The sequence below is a fragment of the Clinocottus analis genome, unplaced genomic scaffold, assembly GCF_023055335.1.
Source record: "Clinocottus analis isolate CAN_PGR_092001 unplaced genomic scaffold, fCliAna1.0.p SCAF_7, whole genome shotgun sequence".
In the NCBI taxonomy this organism is placed as follows: Eukaryota; Metazoa; Chordata; class Actinopteri; order Perciformes; family Cottidae; genus Clinocottus; species Clinocottus analis.
In genome coordinates, this window is record NW_027176229.1 from 6040909 (window position 1) to 6058622 (window position 17714).

A 17714-nucleotide genomic window follows, 5' to 3' on the forward strand; every position below is an offset into this window, starting at 1 on the left:
GATAGTCACTGAGGATTTAATTCACTGAGCAATTCTTGTATGGTATGGTTAATTTAGAATGTTTATATATATATATATAAACATATCACTTTAATGACGCATTTGAACTCCTGAGTAGATATCAATAACATTCATTATTGTGAGGATTTAGGTAAATACATGCTCCTTATCCTCTGCATCCACCTGAACATGAATCCATCAGCTGTTACAAGTGTTTTTGACAAACCTCTAATCTGTGTTTTTTTTATGATAGATAAGATTATAGCAATTGTCTGACCAATCTGGTAATATAAGCGTCCAAAAGAGAGTCTTTCAACAGCTTAGAGACGTAGAGAGACGTCAGTCAGCCAAAGGACTGCCTATCCAAACCAGGTCATGGTTTTTCCTCCAAAGCTAAATTTAGGCAGAGCCACGTGGTGCACGCGGTGTTGTGTGTGGATCCTCATAGATAACTCTTAATGTATTCTCGAACTGGTCTCTAGCCGCAGGGCTTATCCAATCAGCACTCACCTCGAGTCCAGCGAGTCCAGCGAGCCCGACCGGTCCCTCGTCTCCCTGACAAAAGAATTGTCACCAAAAGGTCAGCGAGAGAGAAGAAACTACAATAAAAAGCTTTCTATGTTTTATTCATTCACTAAATACTTTGAGTCAATCTCACCTGAAGACCAAGTGTTCCCCTTGGACCTGGCAAACCTCTTATCCCTTGCTTTCCCTGTGGATGAAACACTGAGAGTGAACTTCCACTTCATCTCTACTCCCTGACGGTTCAGATCTAAAGCGCTGATGTCACTGCGCTCACTTTGGGTCCTTCGGGGCCATTTTGTCCTGGCGGGCCGATGTCACCTGGAAAACCCTGAGAGAACGAGAGGAAATGAATCACAGCTCCATCACCGCAGGGTATCAACAACAGTATAAATACAATGCATCTGTTTTAAGCATAATAGTAAATACCTCGAGGCCAGGAGGACCAGGTGAACCATCAGGGCCCTTTTCACCAGGTTTGCCCTAAGAAATGTGACAAACGATAAAATAAGATCCTTAAAACATCTTTAACCAAATTGCCAACAGCATAGCCCTTATGGTTCCCTGGATGGTTTGTGAAGGGAACATTGTGTGCCAAAGTTATCTAACATAACCTTGAAAATGACAGGAAATCAGCCTCATAACAACTGTCAAAAGATGCATATTTGTGCATTATTGGACAGACAGTACTCTAACTGATGTATTAGTCACCCACTGAGAACCAACACGCCACCAGAGCAGTGAAGCGTGACAAGAAATTGCTTAAAATAAATAGTATGATTTACACGCCAGACACTCAGAGTTTAAATGTGAGATAGAAAGTACCTGTGGTCCAGGTTTTCCAAGAGGACCCGGCGACCCGGGCGGGCCAAGCATACCCTTTAAAACAAAGACAAATGTAAAAAAAAAGTTCCCATTTGCACACAAACGCAGCGATGTTCACATCGGAAGCAATCTGGACATCGGGGACACTTTCAGGGGCAGAGAGGAGAGGCCAAGCATTGCACCCTAATCGCGTTATTTATGGGCGACCCACTGGACCACCTGAGCACGTACAAACATAGACTTGCCTTGTCCCCTTGGAATCCACGCTCCCCTGGCTCCCCTGCTAAGCCAATATCCCCCTGAGGAAACACAAAAGAATCCAAAAAAAAGTCCAAATGTTAGCAGAGAGATTATTCAGTAGGCGTGCGCCACATGCATGCTGGGTTACACAAGTCGTGCATGGGTTTGTATCAGCTGTTAGCTGTCTCAGGATTCCCAAATAAAGTTTTGTGATTTGTCCCCTCTGGCATTATTGTTTGTTGAAGTTGAGTAATGATAAAATACGTATGCAGATCACCTTATCACCTTTCAGTCCGGGGTCCCCTGGGTTTCCAGGTACTCCCTTGGAAGCGAAATGAAAAAGAGAATCAAAAAAGATTATTGATTGAGCATGATTAATATGCAGTGCTGGCGTTTCCTGAGGCTGTGCAAAGAACTAATCAGCACCCACTCGTCACTTTGTGTCTTCAAAGTGAGCTCAAACGCTACTCGGAGACATTCTGGGTAACCAATCAAAATGTACCCTGTTAGTGTTGGATCCACGCCAGAACCAGACAGAGACACAACAACAAAACCCGCATCATTTACCTTGAGTCCTGGTAGTCCTGGTGAGCCCATGACGCCAGCAGAGCCCATGTCTCCCTGCACACATCAACACACACAAAACACACACTTAAAATGCTGAATGTCCTAATTAATCACGTCTTAAAGACCGGCGCTCGCGATACACACACACAAAGAAACTACTTTCTGAGCTGAATGTCTCAACAGAAAGATGTGGAAGAGATAAAAGAAAAAGGAAAGAATTATTCAAACTTTCTTCATATAGCACTTTTGAAATCAGTAGTTACAAGCTCATTTCTTCAAGAAAAGATAAAGTCAAACAAAACAAGGTACTAATGTGTTCACACAAAAAAAAGATCACAAAAGATAAAGTTGTTGAATCAGTGAGAAAGAAAGCAGAACACTTACAATAAGACCAGCGACTCCACATGGGCCAGGAGATCCCAGCTCCCCCTGGGAAGAAGGGAGAGAACAGAGGAAGATGGGTAAAGAAGAGATGCGACACAGGCAGCGTCAGATCAGAGGTGTAGAGCTGTAGGGGTGTTTCAATATTTTGTTGGTTCACTGGTGCTTTCCTCCCTCTGATAGCCCGGGCAAATGTCTTTCCCCACTCATTTTAGCATAGCGAGTGAGCGCTTGGCACACAGACAGGCTGGTTCCAAATGATCTACCCCGCAGCCACATGCCAGCCCGACATCCTCTCTGAGCCACGCATCCAGCGGAGAGACGGATGACACGCGGCCCAGTGTGGCCTTCCTGTCGCCTGTGCTGTTCCTCTATAAATGAAAGGAGACGAATTCAGCCAATTGGAACATCCTCTGCTCCCTACTGGAGGCAGAAGAAATGAGGCCTGGAGGAGGCTCCCAGAGGTCAGCCAATCTCAATCATGAGCAGTGAGGGTCAAACTAAGAAGAGGAGGAGGAGGAAGAGGAGGAGGAGGAGGAGGAGGAGGAGGAGGAAGAGGAGGAAAAGGAGGAGGAGGAGGAGGAGGAGGAGGAGGAGAGGCGAGGGGAACTGCTGATGCTCAGGATGGATTATGATGAGTGAGTTCCTGAAAAACCTGCAGTACTTGCAGTCAGTCGAATGCAGGGATGCAATGTTCCCGTCATAAAACGATTTGCTGTAAGCTCCCTCCCTTCGTGAGTGTTCATTCATGTGAAATCTGGTGAAATCTCTGTCAGGTGTAATTTGACGTGAAGACTTGCCCGGTGCCGAGTGAGTAAATGGTGCACTCATGCACATAATATTACTTACTGGGTTCCCATCAGGGCCAGGAGGTCCTCTCTCTCCAAAGTCACCAGAAAACCCCTGAGCACACAAACAAAACAGGACGGTCACGTAACCGGCGAGGAAATGGAGTGGCTTCATCGCGCTCACACTGTCAAAACACTTGGAATTCATTTAGACGTCACGCTGTTTGTGGGCACAGTTATCGCACCACGCACAGGGGATCAACAAAGTGTTTCCCAAAACAGAGGTTTAAGCCGGGCAAATCCCCTCAAACGGGCTCCCGGCGCTTCCCCCCCCCGGGAGACCGGCAGGAAATTCCACGGCTGAGCGCTCCCGAGCGTCTGTGCGTGTGCACGCGCCGGCGGGGAGCGCGCGGCGGCCCGCGTAACCAAACCCCCAGGACTCGCCTGAATTACCGAATAAAGCTGCTTGGCATAGAAACTGTTGACTGCGGGACTTTTTCTCTCTCTCTCTCTCTTTTCTCTTCTTTTTTTGTTTTCCGCTCGTGGCTCGTCATGCCATTATAGAGGCAGAACAAGAGGCGCGATGCAGCCGCGAGGCCGCACGCTCAACGCGTGCTTGTCGAAGTGCACATCGCGGCGGCTCAGCACTCGCCCTCAGTGGGCTCTGGTCACATTCATGGGGAAAACAGCAGAAATGCAGCGAGATCTCTCACCGTCTGTTTGCAGACGAAGAGAGACGGATCAAATGGAAGTACGAAGACCTCGAGCGATGGCAGAGATAGGACTGTTTGTGTGGCAGACTGCCGATTCACAACAAATGTGGACAAAGCAATGATTCGTAATTGGTGCAACATGAAGCCCACAGGAAATGTGGGAAAAAAAATGTGCCTCTTTCAGAAATCTCTAAAAACTGACTTGGGTTGATCAGAAACACATGCAAGTCTTTGTTCCCATATTGACTTTGTTCATCGAGACCCTTTTAATTAACAGATGGGTCCAATGGAAATCATGCCATTCTGCTAAGCATAAACTATAGCACTTTTTGATTTATACTTATACTTTTATATTGATATTTTAGTCATTTTGTGAAAGAGGTTTTCATCCATAAAGTTAACACAGGAGGAAAGAAGCCATTAAAGTTAGTAAAATGCACATGAAGCCTCCGGGGCCCTTGTGGTTTTGGGCTTGGGGACATGTGGATCAAACATGCCGGCTCCTTCTCTTGTGTTTCTATCCAGATTTTGTTAAACGGCATTTCTGCTGACTCAGGACAAACAGTAACTACTTGTGTGAATTCACTAACCTCGCTTTTCACCACAGAGGAAGGGAAATGACTCGCTCATGACTTGGCTATTATGAATGTTTTTGTCTTAGCCTCAGTCGGTCACTGACCGCTACTGCATAATAATTTCAAGCAGACTAGGCCTGGGAAAACAGACTTACACAAGTGGTCATGTGCAGCATTAGTATTTTCCATGTAAGCCTAAAAGGAAGGGAAATTTACTTCCAGGCGCCAATGACTAGACTTGATCCTGATCTGTGGTGGGTAGAGACTCTGAAGAGCCAAACCCACAAGCGACGCATCACGTTATTACATCAGCTCCATGCAAAACAAGCACAGCCATAAACATGTTCTATAACCTGCAATGTTTCCTCATTCACTGCAGCCAGAGAAGATGAATTATTTCAGATTCATAGATGAGGAGACACTGACTTCAACACGAGGTCAGAATATTAAACAAGGATCTGACTGAGAATATCAATGTAATCTGCTGACTCGTGAATACATTCGGTTACATTATTTAGGGTGCCGCAGTCCTGAGCATCAATGTGCAAGTTAGCACAACTCCTCTTCACAGACTGAGTAATACACTTTAAAGCGCACAGATCAAGACAAACAACCCTCAGGTTCACGAGGCTGCATTACAAATGTTCTCTGAGAAGTATGTTGAGAGAAAACTTTACCGGCCTACCCATCTTGCCCTTCTTCCCATGAGCGCCAGGAATTCCCTGGAAACAGGAAAGAAAACACAGTTGAGACAAAGAGAGAGACGATGGATAAGAAGCTGAAGGAGCGATAGAAGTGAGCAAAAACATAGAAATCATGAGATAAGACCAAAAGCCTTCAGCAGCCCTGTGAGGCTCCGATGCTACAACTAAAGTGTTAAATGAAGGAAAACTTAAGAGGCAACGTCTCTCGTCTTAGAGCCACTAGTGTGGAAAATAACAGTTTTATTCTTGATCATGGCAACAGCAGAAGCTGTCATTGATATGACATTGATATGCATTCATTATATGTTAATAATGTTAAATAATCCAGTTTTAAGCTAAAATGGATGAGAAATCCAATACAGTTTTAGATAAAATACAGTTTAAGGGGCTGTGACTGTGTTAAGTGGGCCTGCAGTCCTTCAATAATTAAAACCTATATCTCTATTTATTAATTTGTAGACACCCATTAAAAGCAACAGGTATTCACTCTCACAGCCACTCATACTCACTCTCTCGCCATCAGGACCAGGAAGGCCAAAACGCCCGAGGAGGCCTATGTGACCCTAGAGAGATGAATAAAAGATGGAAGTGGAGGCCCAGAAAAGCCAAAGACAGACGAAAAAGAAAAATAAGGTGGACAATGAGACCGAGCAGAGGTGATGGACATTGTGAAGAACTGCAATATGTCAACAACACACCAAAAAAAATTCTACAAAGGCTTCAGCTGTGGCGCTTTGTTCCGTTACAGCACCGCAGGCCTTTATTTTCAGCGGATGAGTGGTCTTGTAGAGCCAAGCCTTGAGGCAAGTGTATATGCCCATGGACTGCATGGTGCTGGCTTCCACGATGTAGTCCAAGGGCACATACCCTCACATCAGGGATCTCTGAAGAAACTTTCGGCCAACCAAACCTGCTCAGCGGAAGAAGAGGCAAAAGTGGTCGGACAAAAAAATGGACAGCGACGCAAATTACAGCGACATGTTGTGACAAAGCCCACGTCCGAATGCGTTACGGTTATGCTCGGCAGCAGAGCGATATAGTTTTACGATATTTGGATACCATTAAGAAGGAGAGCGAGCACAGACGGGGCTTCAAGAAAGCCAGAGTTAATTGCTCCTACAGTACTTCACATACACTAACAAAACCATCTGTCGTTATCATCATGGAGTTAACAAGGCCAGAAGAGTGGCGTTTATGACGCTGGCCTTTTTATGTACCCACACTGGTTAGGTAATTCCTTTAGCAGGCATTTCACAGTTCGTTTAAGAAAGCGAAAGTTCAGACGCTTTACTACAGAGGAGTTCTGCCTCTCTCCCTCGTGGCCGTTAAAGGACGCTGAGCGAGGCTGCATGACGTGAAAATGAAATACAAGTAAACAGACGAAGACGCTCTGAGGGAGCTTTAAACACCGTACAGTGTGAGATATACACAATTCACTTTTATTAGCAACCACACTGCCTGTACAGAGCCTAATGACACAAATCCATGCCAACGTTCTTATTTCTCCAACATCTACTTACCGTGATTCCTTTTGGCCCCATTTTGCCCACGGGCCCGGATAAGCCCTGAAGATAGTACACGACAAAACGTATTTCTATGGTTACAAACGACAGAAGTTCATTTGTGCTGCTGTCAAAGCGCTTAAGCAGAAAAAACACAGAATGTCCAACCAGGTTTTAAAAAAAAAAGATGTATTCATATTTCTTTTTTAAAAATCGAAAATGTCTATACCTGAATAGTAAGAAAATAAGTATACTGAAATACAACATTTACGTCAGGTTGGTTATATTTGCGATTTCTTTTTTTTTGGGTAACTGTGTCGGCCATTTTCATAGCTTCCTCATGGTTGCATGCTTACGACCTGCCAACTGGTCGCTGTGTTTTTACAGAGAAAGCAACATCAGGAAGGCTGCGTCGCTGCAGATACACACACTTCTAGTGCGTTATAAGAAATGATTGAGAGGGACTATACTCTATACATTGGTTGTTTTTCCCTACTCCTACTCATCCTGCCTTTCAGCAACATCCACTAATTACACCCATTAATTTCTCAGCGACACTGTCAGCAAATCCACCGGTGCAGAAAATCTCTCCCTGCAACTTTAAAGATCAGCTCTTGGCTCGGGAGAACTCACAGGCAGCAAAGCACACGGCCTCGACATAAACTCACAGCCCGGGTGATTCACAGGCCACAGATGGTAGGGGGTGCTAAAACCTAATCCATCACACACAAAGTGTCTCCAGGGATCAGAGGTCTGTGACACAGTTAGTGAGCCAAAAGCAGAGAGGCGAACACTTCGTTGACCTCTACGTTGTCATAAACATTCCAGAGCGGACAAGTGGGCGAGCAGTTGTCTTGCTTAAAGCTGAGAGGAAACATATTTGTAATGCAGGGAAACCCCAGTGCTCCCCCAGCGTTGACTCCTCAAAGGGATAGTTTGGGTGTCTTGAATTGGGGTTGTATGAGGGACGCAACAACAGTCAGCTGAAGGCCGGCGCGGCCCCCCAAGCTTGAAGAAACACCCCGGAGTCCTGATTAATGTACTGCTGTGGACGGAGGCAGCGGCAACATGTATTTTAACCACCTAAAAGACACGCTCACCTACAAAAAAATATATGAAATCAATATCCGTTCAAGTGTAAGCTATATTTAGAATATTTGTACAATTTACTCTTGCTGTCGGACAGCCCGTTCAGACGGGGAACTGACCTGAAAGTGCAACTTGTCTTCAAAGTCACGAGACTAAGTAACAAACACGGTGTAAATAGGTCATACTTTCAGTTCAGTTCTCCGTTAAAAGAAATAAATTCTAGATAAAGCATACACTTGAATTGATATTGATTTTCTTTGGTGAACCTTTCTAAAGGTCTAATGGTTTAAACCAGGGGCGTCAAACTCACATACACAGTGGGCCAACCTTAGGCTGGTTAAATATTTCTTGCAAAACTTATTGAAATGAACTCATTGCACATATCGAACCTGGAACCAACAGAGCTTAAGTTATTGTCTTTTTGCGTTTGTGAACTCAGCCTGCTGTGACACCAGACTTCTCCTCAACTCTTTTACCTTCTGGAGCCTCTGCTTCATGAGATGCTTGTACCCGTCGTGTTGTTTGGCTTCATAGTGTCTTCTTACGTTATATTCTTTCATTACAGCCACACCGTCCCCGCACACAACACAAACAGGTTTGCCCTTTATATCTGTGAACATCTGCCTCCCACCTGCATTTAAATCCTCTGTTCTCAAAGTCCACCTTTCGTTTAGATATTTTTTGGGGAGTAGGTTAGCTGAAAGTTGGCCACAGGTTACTAGCTCCATAAAGCGAGTCGTGCAAGGGCTCGCGCTTGCAGGCCGTCACATGCAGATTTGTAGTATCAGTAGTGTGTGCAGTATACCGGCGGGCCAGCTGTAATAGATATTATCCTGTGTTTGACATATGTGGTATAAACTCAATGATGCTAAAATAAGATGGGTTTTATCTACTGCCCCGTCCACCCATTGCTTTGCTTGCGTACTGGTGCTCCTCTCTGTCACTGCAGAAGATAGACCGACTCCGGATAAGTTCCTCATACACACACTTCAAGAACACCATAACAGTCCCTTTAAGTTAACACCATTCACAGTGGAGGATTGGCGGTCTCAGTTTGGAAGGACAGAGGCAGTAGTCCCACTTTTATTACCTCTTCTTCCTTCAGAGCAGTGCTTAAAATGGATGATTTTGACTTTTCATTTCCTCGCTAGGCCGGGGGCTTCTGTCGCTTTCAGGGACAGGTGCTTCTCAACATCCTCGTGCCCGTTGCCTTTCATTCAACAAAACAAACAAACTTTTTATTTGGATTGACCAAATTAGATTCTTTGAGGCTGACTGATATTGCCGATGGCTGAGAGCTTCGCCGGCATCCAATATCTTTAAATTACATTATTTTTATAGCTGTGGAACACAAACAAGGAGTTGGTGTGTGCCCCCTCCCTTTCCTTCCAATATATCCATATTCATTCATCATTATGACAGCGACAAAATCTTACGAGACGAAAAATATCTTCAAAAAAATTGAATTCCAGTCGAGGCGATACTGATGTGTTGCCTCCTTTATACGTGAGTGTGTTTGTGTCATGTGTCTCCATGTGTGTGTGTGTGTGTGTGTGTGTGGGACCCTGTTCAACCAGCACCGCAACACTAGATTTACTGCACCTGCCTGCCAGGATAGCCTTTGGCCCCGGGGCTTCCATCATCTCCCCGTTCACCCTGTGGAGAGTGAGACAGAAGAGGGATCAGCTCTAGAGGAGGGCAGGAGACCAAACAAGGGGAGAGGAAGGGAGAAGGCATTGAAGGATGGAGGTAGGGAAGAGGCATTGTGTAGGAAAACCCTCATCGTCTTCTGCACGCACATGGTTTCTGTTGCAGCCTCAATGACTGCAATAATAAGATGCTAAAAACAAGCAAAACACTTCATTCATAAAGTAAAAAAACAACAATCAATTGGTCCGATAGGAGAGTTTTTAATCTCTCGGCTTTTCAATGAAGACCTTTTGTTTCGCAGAGACAGCGTAGCCAATGTAAAGAGGCGCCACCGTGGACATCACCACGGAGAACCACTCAATTAATCCAACAGTAAGAGCTATTTTAATGGGGTCGAGCCACATGCTGTTTAAACTACTGTGAGCCAGTTCTGCCTTAACATGTTTATCCTCGTCAACGCAGCACACTATAAAACATGAGTCATTCCTTCCCTGGAGGTGAGACCAAACCAAATGCATCCCTCTGAGAGCAAAGTTTAATTCTGCATGTATGGGAAGAGTGAAACAGGATCAGTTAGTGAAGGCATGCAAGCTGAAAGCTCACCACAGTCATTACACACTGACAGTTAGGTTTCGGCCGAAAACCGGATAATTAGTGTAAAAATGTTAATGTAGTATTAAAATATTATATGAGCAAAATCGTTCAAATGGCCACAGAGAAACTGAGGTAGTAGCAGCAGTACACGTTGTAATAGTAATGCAAGTACTGTTGCAGTGAAAGGAATATTGTACAGCAGGATGGTTATTGTTTCAAAATGAGCCCAAAGAGGCCGAATAAGCGCAGACTATCGGGTTCATTAAAAGGCTACGAACCAAATACATTCAATAATTTCATATAATAATAGGCACTTAAACCTTTGTATCTCAGATACGCTGTTTTGTGTGTATGTGTGTGTGTGTGTGTGTTGGGGGGGGGGGGGGGGGTCTTTTTGTTTCTTTTTAATAAGCAGGTATATGTTTTATCTTGTGTTCGACTAGTTCAAGGAAGCCCAGGTGATGCGACGCACACGCTGAGGGTGATGATGCAAATGTTTTGTGCAAACGCAAACCCCTCTATTCCCCTGATCCTCAGCTGGTGGCAGTAGCACTTCAAGAACTTTAGAAATGTGCAAGTTAAAAAGTCGGGAAAGAAGACTGCTCAACGGGAACATGAGGTGCATCCTAAGTCTCTTAATTGCCTCCCCGTTTCCCTCACTATGCGAGGAGAGAGGAAGCGAGGGTGCGTCACGTGAAGCGCCGTCTGTTTCTGATGCTGATCCAGCTGATCACAGCTGGATCAGCCGTCAGTCGGCTTTAACAGCTGGAGAGACTTTTGACGGAGTTTGTGTCTGAACTCATGATCAGGGTTTTCTCATCCGGACAGTTTTTAGCTAACATTTCCAAAAAGAATCCATTTAAAGTATATATTTTTTAATGATCGTATAATGTTTTCAGTTGATTTAATGGTGTTAAACTACTACGTATACTAATAAAGACACAGTTATTATCACCATTAGAGTGGAGATGTTTTCTCTCTGTAGTCTGTTACCTGTTAAACAAACTGCGTTGAGTATTTATACACAGTGTGTGGTATTTATACTGTGTTCTGTGTCTTGCCTATACAACCCAGATTAGGATTATTGTTTCTCTTGAACACTGGCATGAATTCATTCGGCTCAATGTTTCGGGGGAAATTGAAATGATACTCAGGAATGATCAGCCTCATGTGTCTAAATGAAAGTGACGATAAATTAAGTAGAAAGTGCTCCTCGATCTTCAGAGCAGTAATAAAAGCTTATTCAGAGTTGTCAAAATGGAGGCGCAGAGAGAGAGACTTGGGAAGTACACATGGACTGTTTCCAACATCTCTTCATCGTTTACGTGCGCACTTTTCCTTATGAACAGACACTCGTTTACCTTACAGAGACACGTAAATCCAGATTTGAACCCTTAACCGTCATTTGCATGTGCGGCGTGGACAATGTACGAGCCCATGGAAACTCCAGTCTGGGAGTTTATGAACTCCCAGACTGACTCTAACTTTCACACTCCGAATTTAGACAGTCAAATCAAATCAAAAAGACTAACTAAGTTTCACTGAGTAGGAAATAGGAAGTGATCTCAGACACAATTATAATGCTGGTTTCACAATAATTTAAGATTTTTTTTTCAAAAGATTTATAAGGAAGACAATGCATTGACTCTGTTGCTGCACACGATGTATTTTGGTGAGAAACACTGAAGAAGAAAAAAGTAATGTTCAAGTTCCACCTGATTGATAATCAATCAGGAGCATCTTCTGTCACAAAGAAGTAATGTCCTCCTGGCACAAGGTGTCGCCAGTTATCTTCACTGGATTACGAAACGATCGAATTGACTTCACGAACAAAAATACAGAACCCCGAGCATACAATCCCAGAGCCAGTCGTAGCTGCCTGTTCTGCATGGTAAACCACGCCGCTGTCTGAGTTCCCACAGAAAGGAGCGCGTCGTCTCCAGAGAGCACCGGAGGAGACGGGGAAAGTTTTCTCTTTTTTTTTTCCTTGTGACACAGCACATTCTTCTCAAAGATAGCACACAGGATCTGGACTCAGGAAGGAGAGAGACGAGGAGGAGGAGGTGGAGGAGGAGGAGGAGGAATGACCTTGGGGTGTCCAAACTATTTAGCCCACTTGTACCTCTGCCAAAAAAATCTCTCCGTCCCTTCTTCCCGCCAAGACTCCCCAACAACTAATGTCTCTTCTCTCTCACCGTAATCCCCCATCAGCCCTCACCGGTTTTTCACGTGTCCGTGTTCATACTTTGTCCTGTTTTGCAACTATAAATGGAAAGACATGGTAGAGTCTCAGGGGAACGGTCTCTGGCGACTCTTGGCTCATCTGTTCAATGAGTAAACATACATTGACATGCAGCTAACACAGAGCAGCCAGCGGGCAGGCAACCAGCATGCAGTGGGTTTAGTCAGCATGGGAACACTTTAAAGAGCCGGAGGAGGGATTGTGTCTGAGGAACCAGAGAATTCACATTTGGCTTGTTTGCAGGCGCTACCCTTGCTGTTCAGAAAATCCCTTTTGGTTGTCTCATGATTGTTACTCACCCCTGTGATAACATCCACTCTCAAACCACTCATCACTTTGCTTTTATGTTTTTTAAAAAGGACTCAGGAAGCATCTCATCCCAAGAGTTTGCAGAGTTTGATTATGATGGTCTTGAAGGCACTTTAAAGACCATCATAATCATTGGATTGATTATGTTTTTAGGACTGAGAGGCCCAAATGGCAGCGACATTACAACTTGGTGGAAGACTGGTGAGGACACTGATAAAGATCTTCTACATGTTGGATGCGATATATGAGAGAGAACACGCGATAGCTGAAATACTCACAGGTTCACCTGGGAGACCAGAAGGACCAGGATGACCTTTTTGTCCCTGTAAACAAGAAACAATGAGTTAGAGTTTTGCACGTCCGACAATAAGTCTGGGTTAAAATACCATGGCATCTTATCTTATTTAAAACCTAATCAAAATTGCAAAACTTTGGGGGAAGAGGTCTTGTGTCTTGATATGTTAGAAAATGTCAGGGGGTCAAATTGAATCTAATTTTGTTGATGTAAAGTTCACCTTACGTCACCTTGTCCTCAAGAGCATCTCAGTCAACATCTCAGAGGCTGAAATCCTGTTGTATTTTCCATTTGCCTGAAAGAGGACCTGACTTTGTTTCCTTATAAAACAGAACCACTTAATAAAGTCCACCACAAAGACAACTCTAATAGATGTGAAACCGATCGACCACCGAGCAGCGCAGCCTGGTTAACCCTGAATAAAGCACTTCATCTGAAGACAGATGCAACACAGCTGCGTGCCACCGATACACTGTGACAAAACAATTCACAACGAAGCTGCATTAATTAAACCAGCAAACCAATCCGACATCAAGAAGTAAGACCCAGCAAGGTAATTAACGGTCACCTTCACGTGGTCTCGGATGAGCATGCCAGCTGGTTACAAAATGCATTAATCTTTGCACAATCAAGGCCGACAATAGAGTAGATGGAGTCACATGAAGTCATCTCTGAGGGAAGAAGACATCTATCCCCTCAAGTGTGAAGTCATTAGCCACCAGCTGGGTTGGCCCGTCACTGGCAGACCAAGAGGCGGCCAGAAGCTGATGTAAAAAAATAAGTAGAAGAGTTTAAGTCTAAGCAAACAAATCACCATCAAGAGGCCCATACCGAGCACTCTCAAGCGTGCAGCCAGGGTGTATACATGGGGATTAAAATATCCTTCTGCAAACGTCCTGAGAGGCATTTGGTAGTATTGATGTAAAGCAGGGCTCCACTTTAAAGGATACTTCCCTCTCCAGGGTTTATGCAGGCCTGGTTGACAGTGCAGGCCTGGTTGACAGTGATGAGGAAGGGGAATATTACTGAATGTAAAAGAATTCAGGCTAATTTCAATACCGTGATTAGGGTCTTTTTGTACCGACATTGCAAAAACCTCATTCCCACTGCAGTGCGATTCTGCCTCTCGCCAAAACCATTAAATGTGGGCCATTGCCTCTCAGTATACTTGCTTTAAATGTCCCTTATTATTAAAGATGAAGCTACAGCCAGGAGATGGTTAGCTTAGCGTAGCTTAGCACAAAGGGTGTACAACGTAACAATGGGTCAGGCAGGTTTGGCTGACGTCCCATGTTATATTAGTCCAGTGCCTCATCTTTACTCAGAAAAGTATGTTGATAACATGCCAATGGGACATTTCTGAAGATATATCAACACAATCCTCCAGCTACAAACCATTCAACTGAGACTGGAGCCTCTGATGTCATCGCGATGAGGGAACTGATACCTAAACCAACAACAGAAGGATAAACTTGGGTATTCACAAAACTGTGTAACAGAAATGAAAAACACTCGGGAGTTAATATTTTACAAATGGTCGTTGCCGGGTCTAATAATAATAATAATAATAAAAAAAAGTCCCGACAAAGACAGAAAGCGTGAAACTTTGAAACTATTTTCTTAACAGTTAAATTGTCCGTCACATCTCTTGCAGCTTTTAGACGCAGAGTAAAGCCAGATGCTGGTTCATCAGCCACTTTAATTCTATCAGGCGCTTTAATTCAGTCAAACTCCTGACTGATGAATATGTGTCTATTTATCCACCGACGGACAGCCCTGTGCCTTAAGTTGGCTTTAACGGACGGGATTTCTTGGAGTAGATGAGTCTCCTGCGGGGAACCAAAGCGCTGTAGCCAAGAAAAGAGAATAAAATGTGCAATCTGAGCTTTGCAGCAAAGCTCATACAGTCAAACTAATAGAAAGGACATGTCTGTGTGCCTCTTCATGTGTGTTGTAAATATGGACTTAAACAAAATGGAAAGTGTTAACAGTTCGGATGACAAGGGATCCTATTCTCCCTTAGTTCTCCCTCTCTATGAAGAGTAAACAGTTTTAATTAGTGTCATTAGTGACAACCTACACCCTGCAGCCAAAAGGCAAAGTGCAGCAGCAGCCTCTCCGTCATTTACACTGGCAGACAAAACAAAAATATTTTGTTCTTTCCATTGACTTTCTATTTCTATTATATCACAAATTGTATTCCCACTTGGCAAGCTGCGCACTCCTTTGCTTGGATAAATCAGATTCAGCAAATAAAAGGCACAGTATGAAGGGTATTATACAAAGCTGAGGAGCAGGCAAGGAAAATCTGGAGGGCTGCACAGCCAATAAAAAAAGTTGAGCGTTATTTCAGTGTGCAATAATCAGAGCTGGCTGTGTAAAATGCACGCTAGTCCAGGGATGGTAATACTCAACAGTATTTTGGTGTGACACACACATGCACACACACAAGATTTGTTTGACTTCACAGTGCAGACCGTTGACTGACTCCTAAGCAGCCTCCCCATTACATCTCCACACATTTCACAGAGCGAGAGAGGCTTTCTCTGGCAGCGGGCCGAGGACTGAGCACAAAACTCAAAAGGAAAACTCGAGGTCCATAAAGCAGCGGCGGGTCATGGTTTTACTGGCTGCTTGGACAAGCGCAGGAAAGGGAACGAACCCCCGAGCTTCATCTGTGGCAGATGATGGAATTTCGCTGTAATTTAAATACAAAAGTGCACTGTAAGGAGTTTTGGCTTCCAGCGTACGATAGAAAAAGAAGAAAAAAAAAGAGCTAGAACAGCTGCAAGCAATAAGGTGTCTGGTGGCTTTCAGAGGAACCGAGCTGATTGCTTTTATTAGCTGGATGCGAACTGTGTGTTTTTTTTATGGCTGTCAGCATTTACTTGTGTGGATCCGAGGGCCTTTAAAGTGAACGCAGACTTGATCAGAGGGGCCGGGATCCCACCTGAACCGATCAGCCGCACAGGACAAGGGGATCTGTTAAAACCACTTAACCTCAGTTAACCACGCCCCAGCAGAGATCCTCAATGACCACAAATCAGCAGGAGTAAAATGTCAGCCTTTTTTCTTCTTCTTTCCACGACTCCACGTGACACACATGGCGAGCAGAGGTCTTCCTCCTTCGAGCTGGAGTCCTCCCCATTACTACACTGAATGGAGGATCCTTGAGCACACCAGATGGTTTTTCCCAGCCGGCGCTGTCCGGTTGCATAACAGATTGTTGGTCCCGCCGAAGCATTTCACACTCGTGTGTCCCAAATGAGGACGGTAGCGTGAGTATGTGTCTAAGTAAGAGAGAAAGCTGCTCACAGAAGGTTTTCTCACACTGTGTCAGAGTTGTGTTCCAATTAGATTTGTCTGGCATTTGAAACCTGACCTTACTTTGACTTTTTATTAAACTGATGCACAGCTTCGGTTTCTCTCCATCTTCTCCTGAATATAATTCTGACAGCAAACCGCAAAAGGAGCAGTGGAATTAAAAAAAATAAATAAAAAGGGAAGAAAGCTATGTCCTCAAGCTTTCTTTTTATGAGCAGATGTTGTCTGTCAGGTAACTGAGCACAGATTCTCTTTGCAAAGCGAATCTTCTCTCATTTGATCCAAAATGAAAACATTCTGTTGCCTGCAAGGACATTAACATTTATTTAGACACCAAAGTATTTTAACTACCAATCCACATCTTAGAGATTCTCTGTCACTTAGTCAGTGCGGTTGAGGCGATGCTAAAACTACATTCATTTTATACATTTTGGTTTCGGTGGAGAGTTTTTGTGTCGCACGATGCTGAAAAGATAAATCTAGGGTTATGCGGAATTAGTCAATTTCTCGGCGCGGAAATGAACTGCACACATTGTCGTCCTCTCGAGCATTGGGAGGTAATTAAAAGCAAAGATAGCAGAGTTGTTGTGTAAAATGTTGTGAGGCCTGCTTTTTATTTGGAATCAGCCGTCGCTGCAGACAGCTCGACTTGTGCCGTTGATTACAGGAGCGAAACAACAAAACATGGTGTGAAACATAACTCTTCCAGTCCATCGACGAGACGAGATATTCAATATTTCGCGGTGTCGCAGTAAAGATCGATTACTGATGGGCGGCATGTTCCTTTGTTACGGTGATCAAGGGCACTGAAGCATCAAACGTGTGTTAATCCGCCGCTGACAATAGTCCCAACACAAGAGCACTCCTGAAAAACTACTGTGCCGACATCTTTCAGAAAATGATGGAGCCCAGTTGAATGAATGAAAAAATAGAAATATAAAAAGTATCTGTGAGTGGTTGTAATGGTTCCCATTTCCCGCAGGGACCAGTGGGTTTAGTTCTGACGCGTCGAGCGTCGAGAGTTATGGTCTCTTCAAAAGTAGAATATCAGCAGCTTTATTCTCAAATGAAAGCAGGTGTTATGTTTTACGATACTCCGCCAACATGAAAAATACAGGGAAATGTGGAAAAAAATACTTAAATTCTTCAATCCAACAATATGGAAAAACAAAGTCACTCAGTTGCAGAGTACTAAATTATTTAGGCACTCTGCATAGTCGGAAATCCAACAGGCTCTGGCCCATTTGAGATGTGTAATTACTGTGTGGGGGATAACAGGCTTTGTAAAAAGGCCAAGGATAAAATGTGCAAGGCCACAGGGAGAAAACTTAGTGCTGCTTACCATCACTCCCTGTCAGGACAACCCATGTGAAGAAGTCCAATAATGTAAACCA

The 17714-nt window shown here is 44.1% G+C and overlaps 1 protein-coding gene across 1 annotated transcript in view; it reads right to left on the reverse strand.

Annotated features, from left to right (window-relative positions):
• col27a1b (collagen, type XXVII, alpha 1b) overlaps positions 1-17714 on the reverse strand; it is a 58736-nt gene that overhangs the window by 21631 nt on the left and 19391 nt on the right. Inside the window, exons 8-22 of the mRNA XM_068604968.1 lie at positions 12980-13024; positions 9509-9562; positions 6836-6880; positions 5825-5878; positions 5289-5333; positions 3385-3438; positions 2539-2583; positions 2155-2208; positions 1865-1909; positions 1593-1646; positions 1348-1401; positions 952-1005; positions 800-853; positions 659-712; positions 511-555 (exon numbers count right to left, since the gene is read on the reverse strand). Of these exons, the coding sequence (XP_068461069.1) occupies positions 511-555; positions 659-712; positions 800-853; positions 952-1005; positions 1348-1401; positions 1593-1646; positions 1865-1909; positions 2155-2208; positions 2539-2583; positions 3385-3438; positions 5289-5333; positions 5825-5878; positions 6836-6880; positions 9509-9562; positions 12980-13024 (756 nt within the window). The remainder of the gene's footprint in view (positions 1-510; positions 556-658; positions 713-799; positions 854-951; positions 1006-1347; positions 1402-1592; positions 1647-1864; positions 1910-2154; positions 2209-2538; positions 2584-3384; positions 3439-5288; positions 5334-5824; positions 5879-6835; positions 6881-9508; positions 9563-12979; positions 13025-17714) is intronic.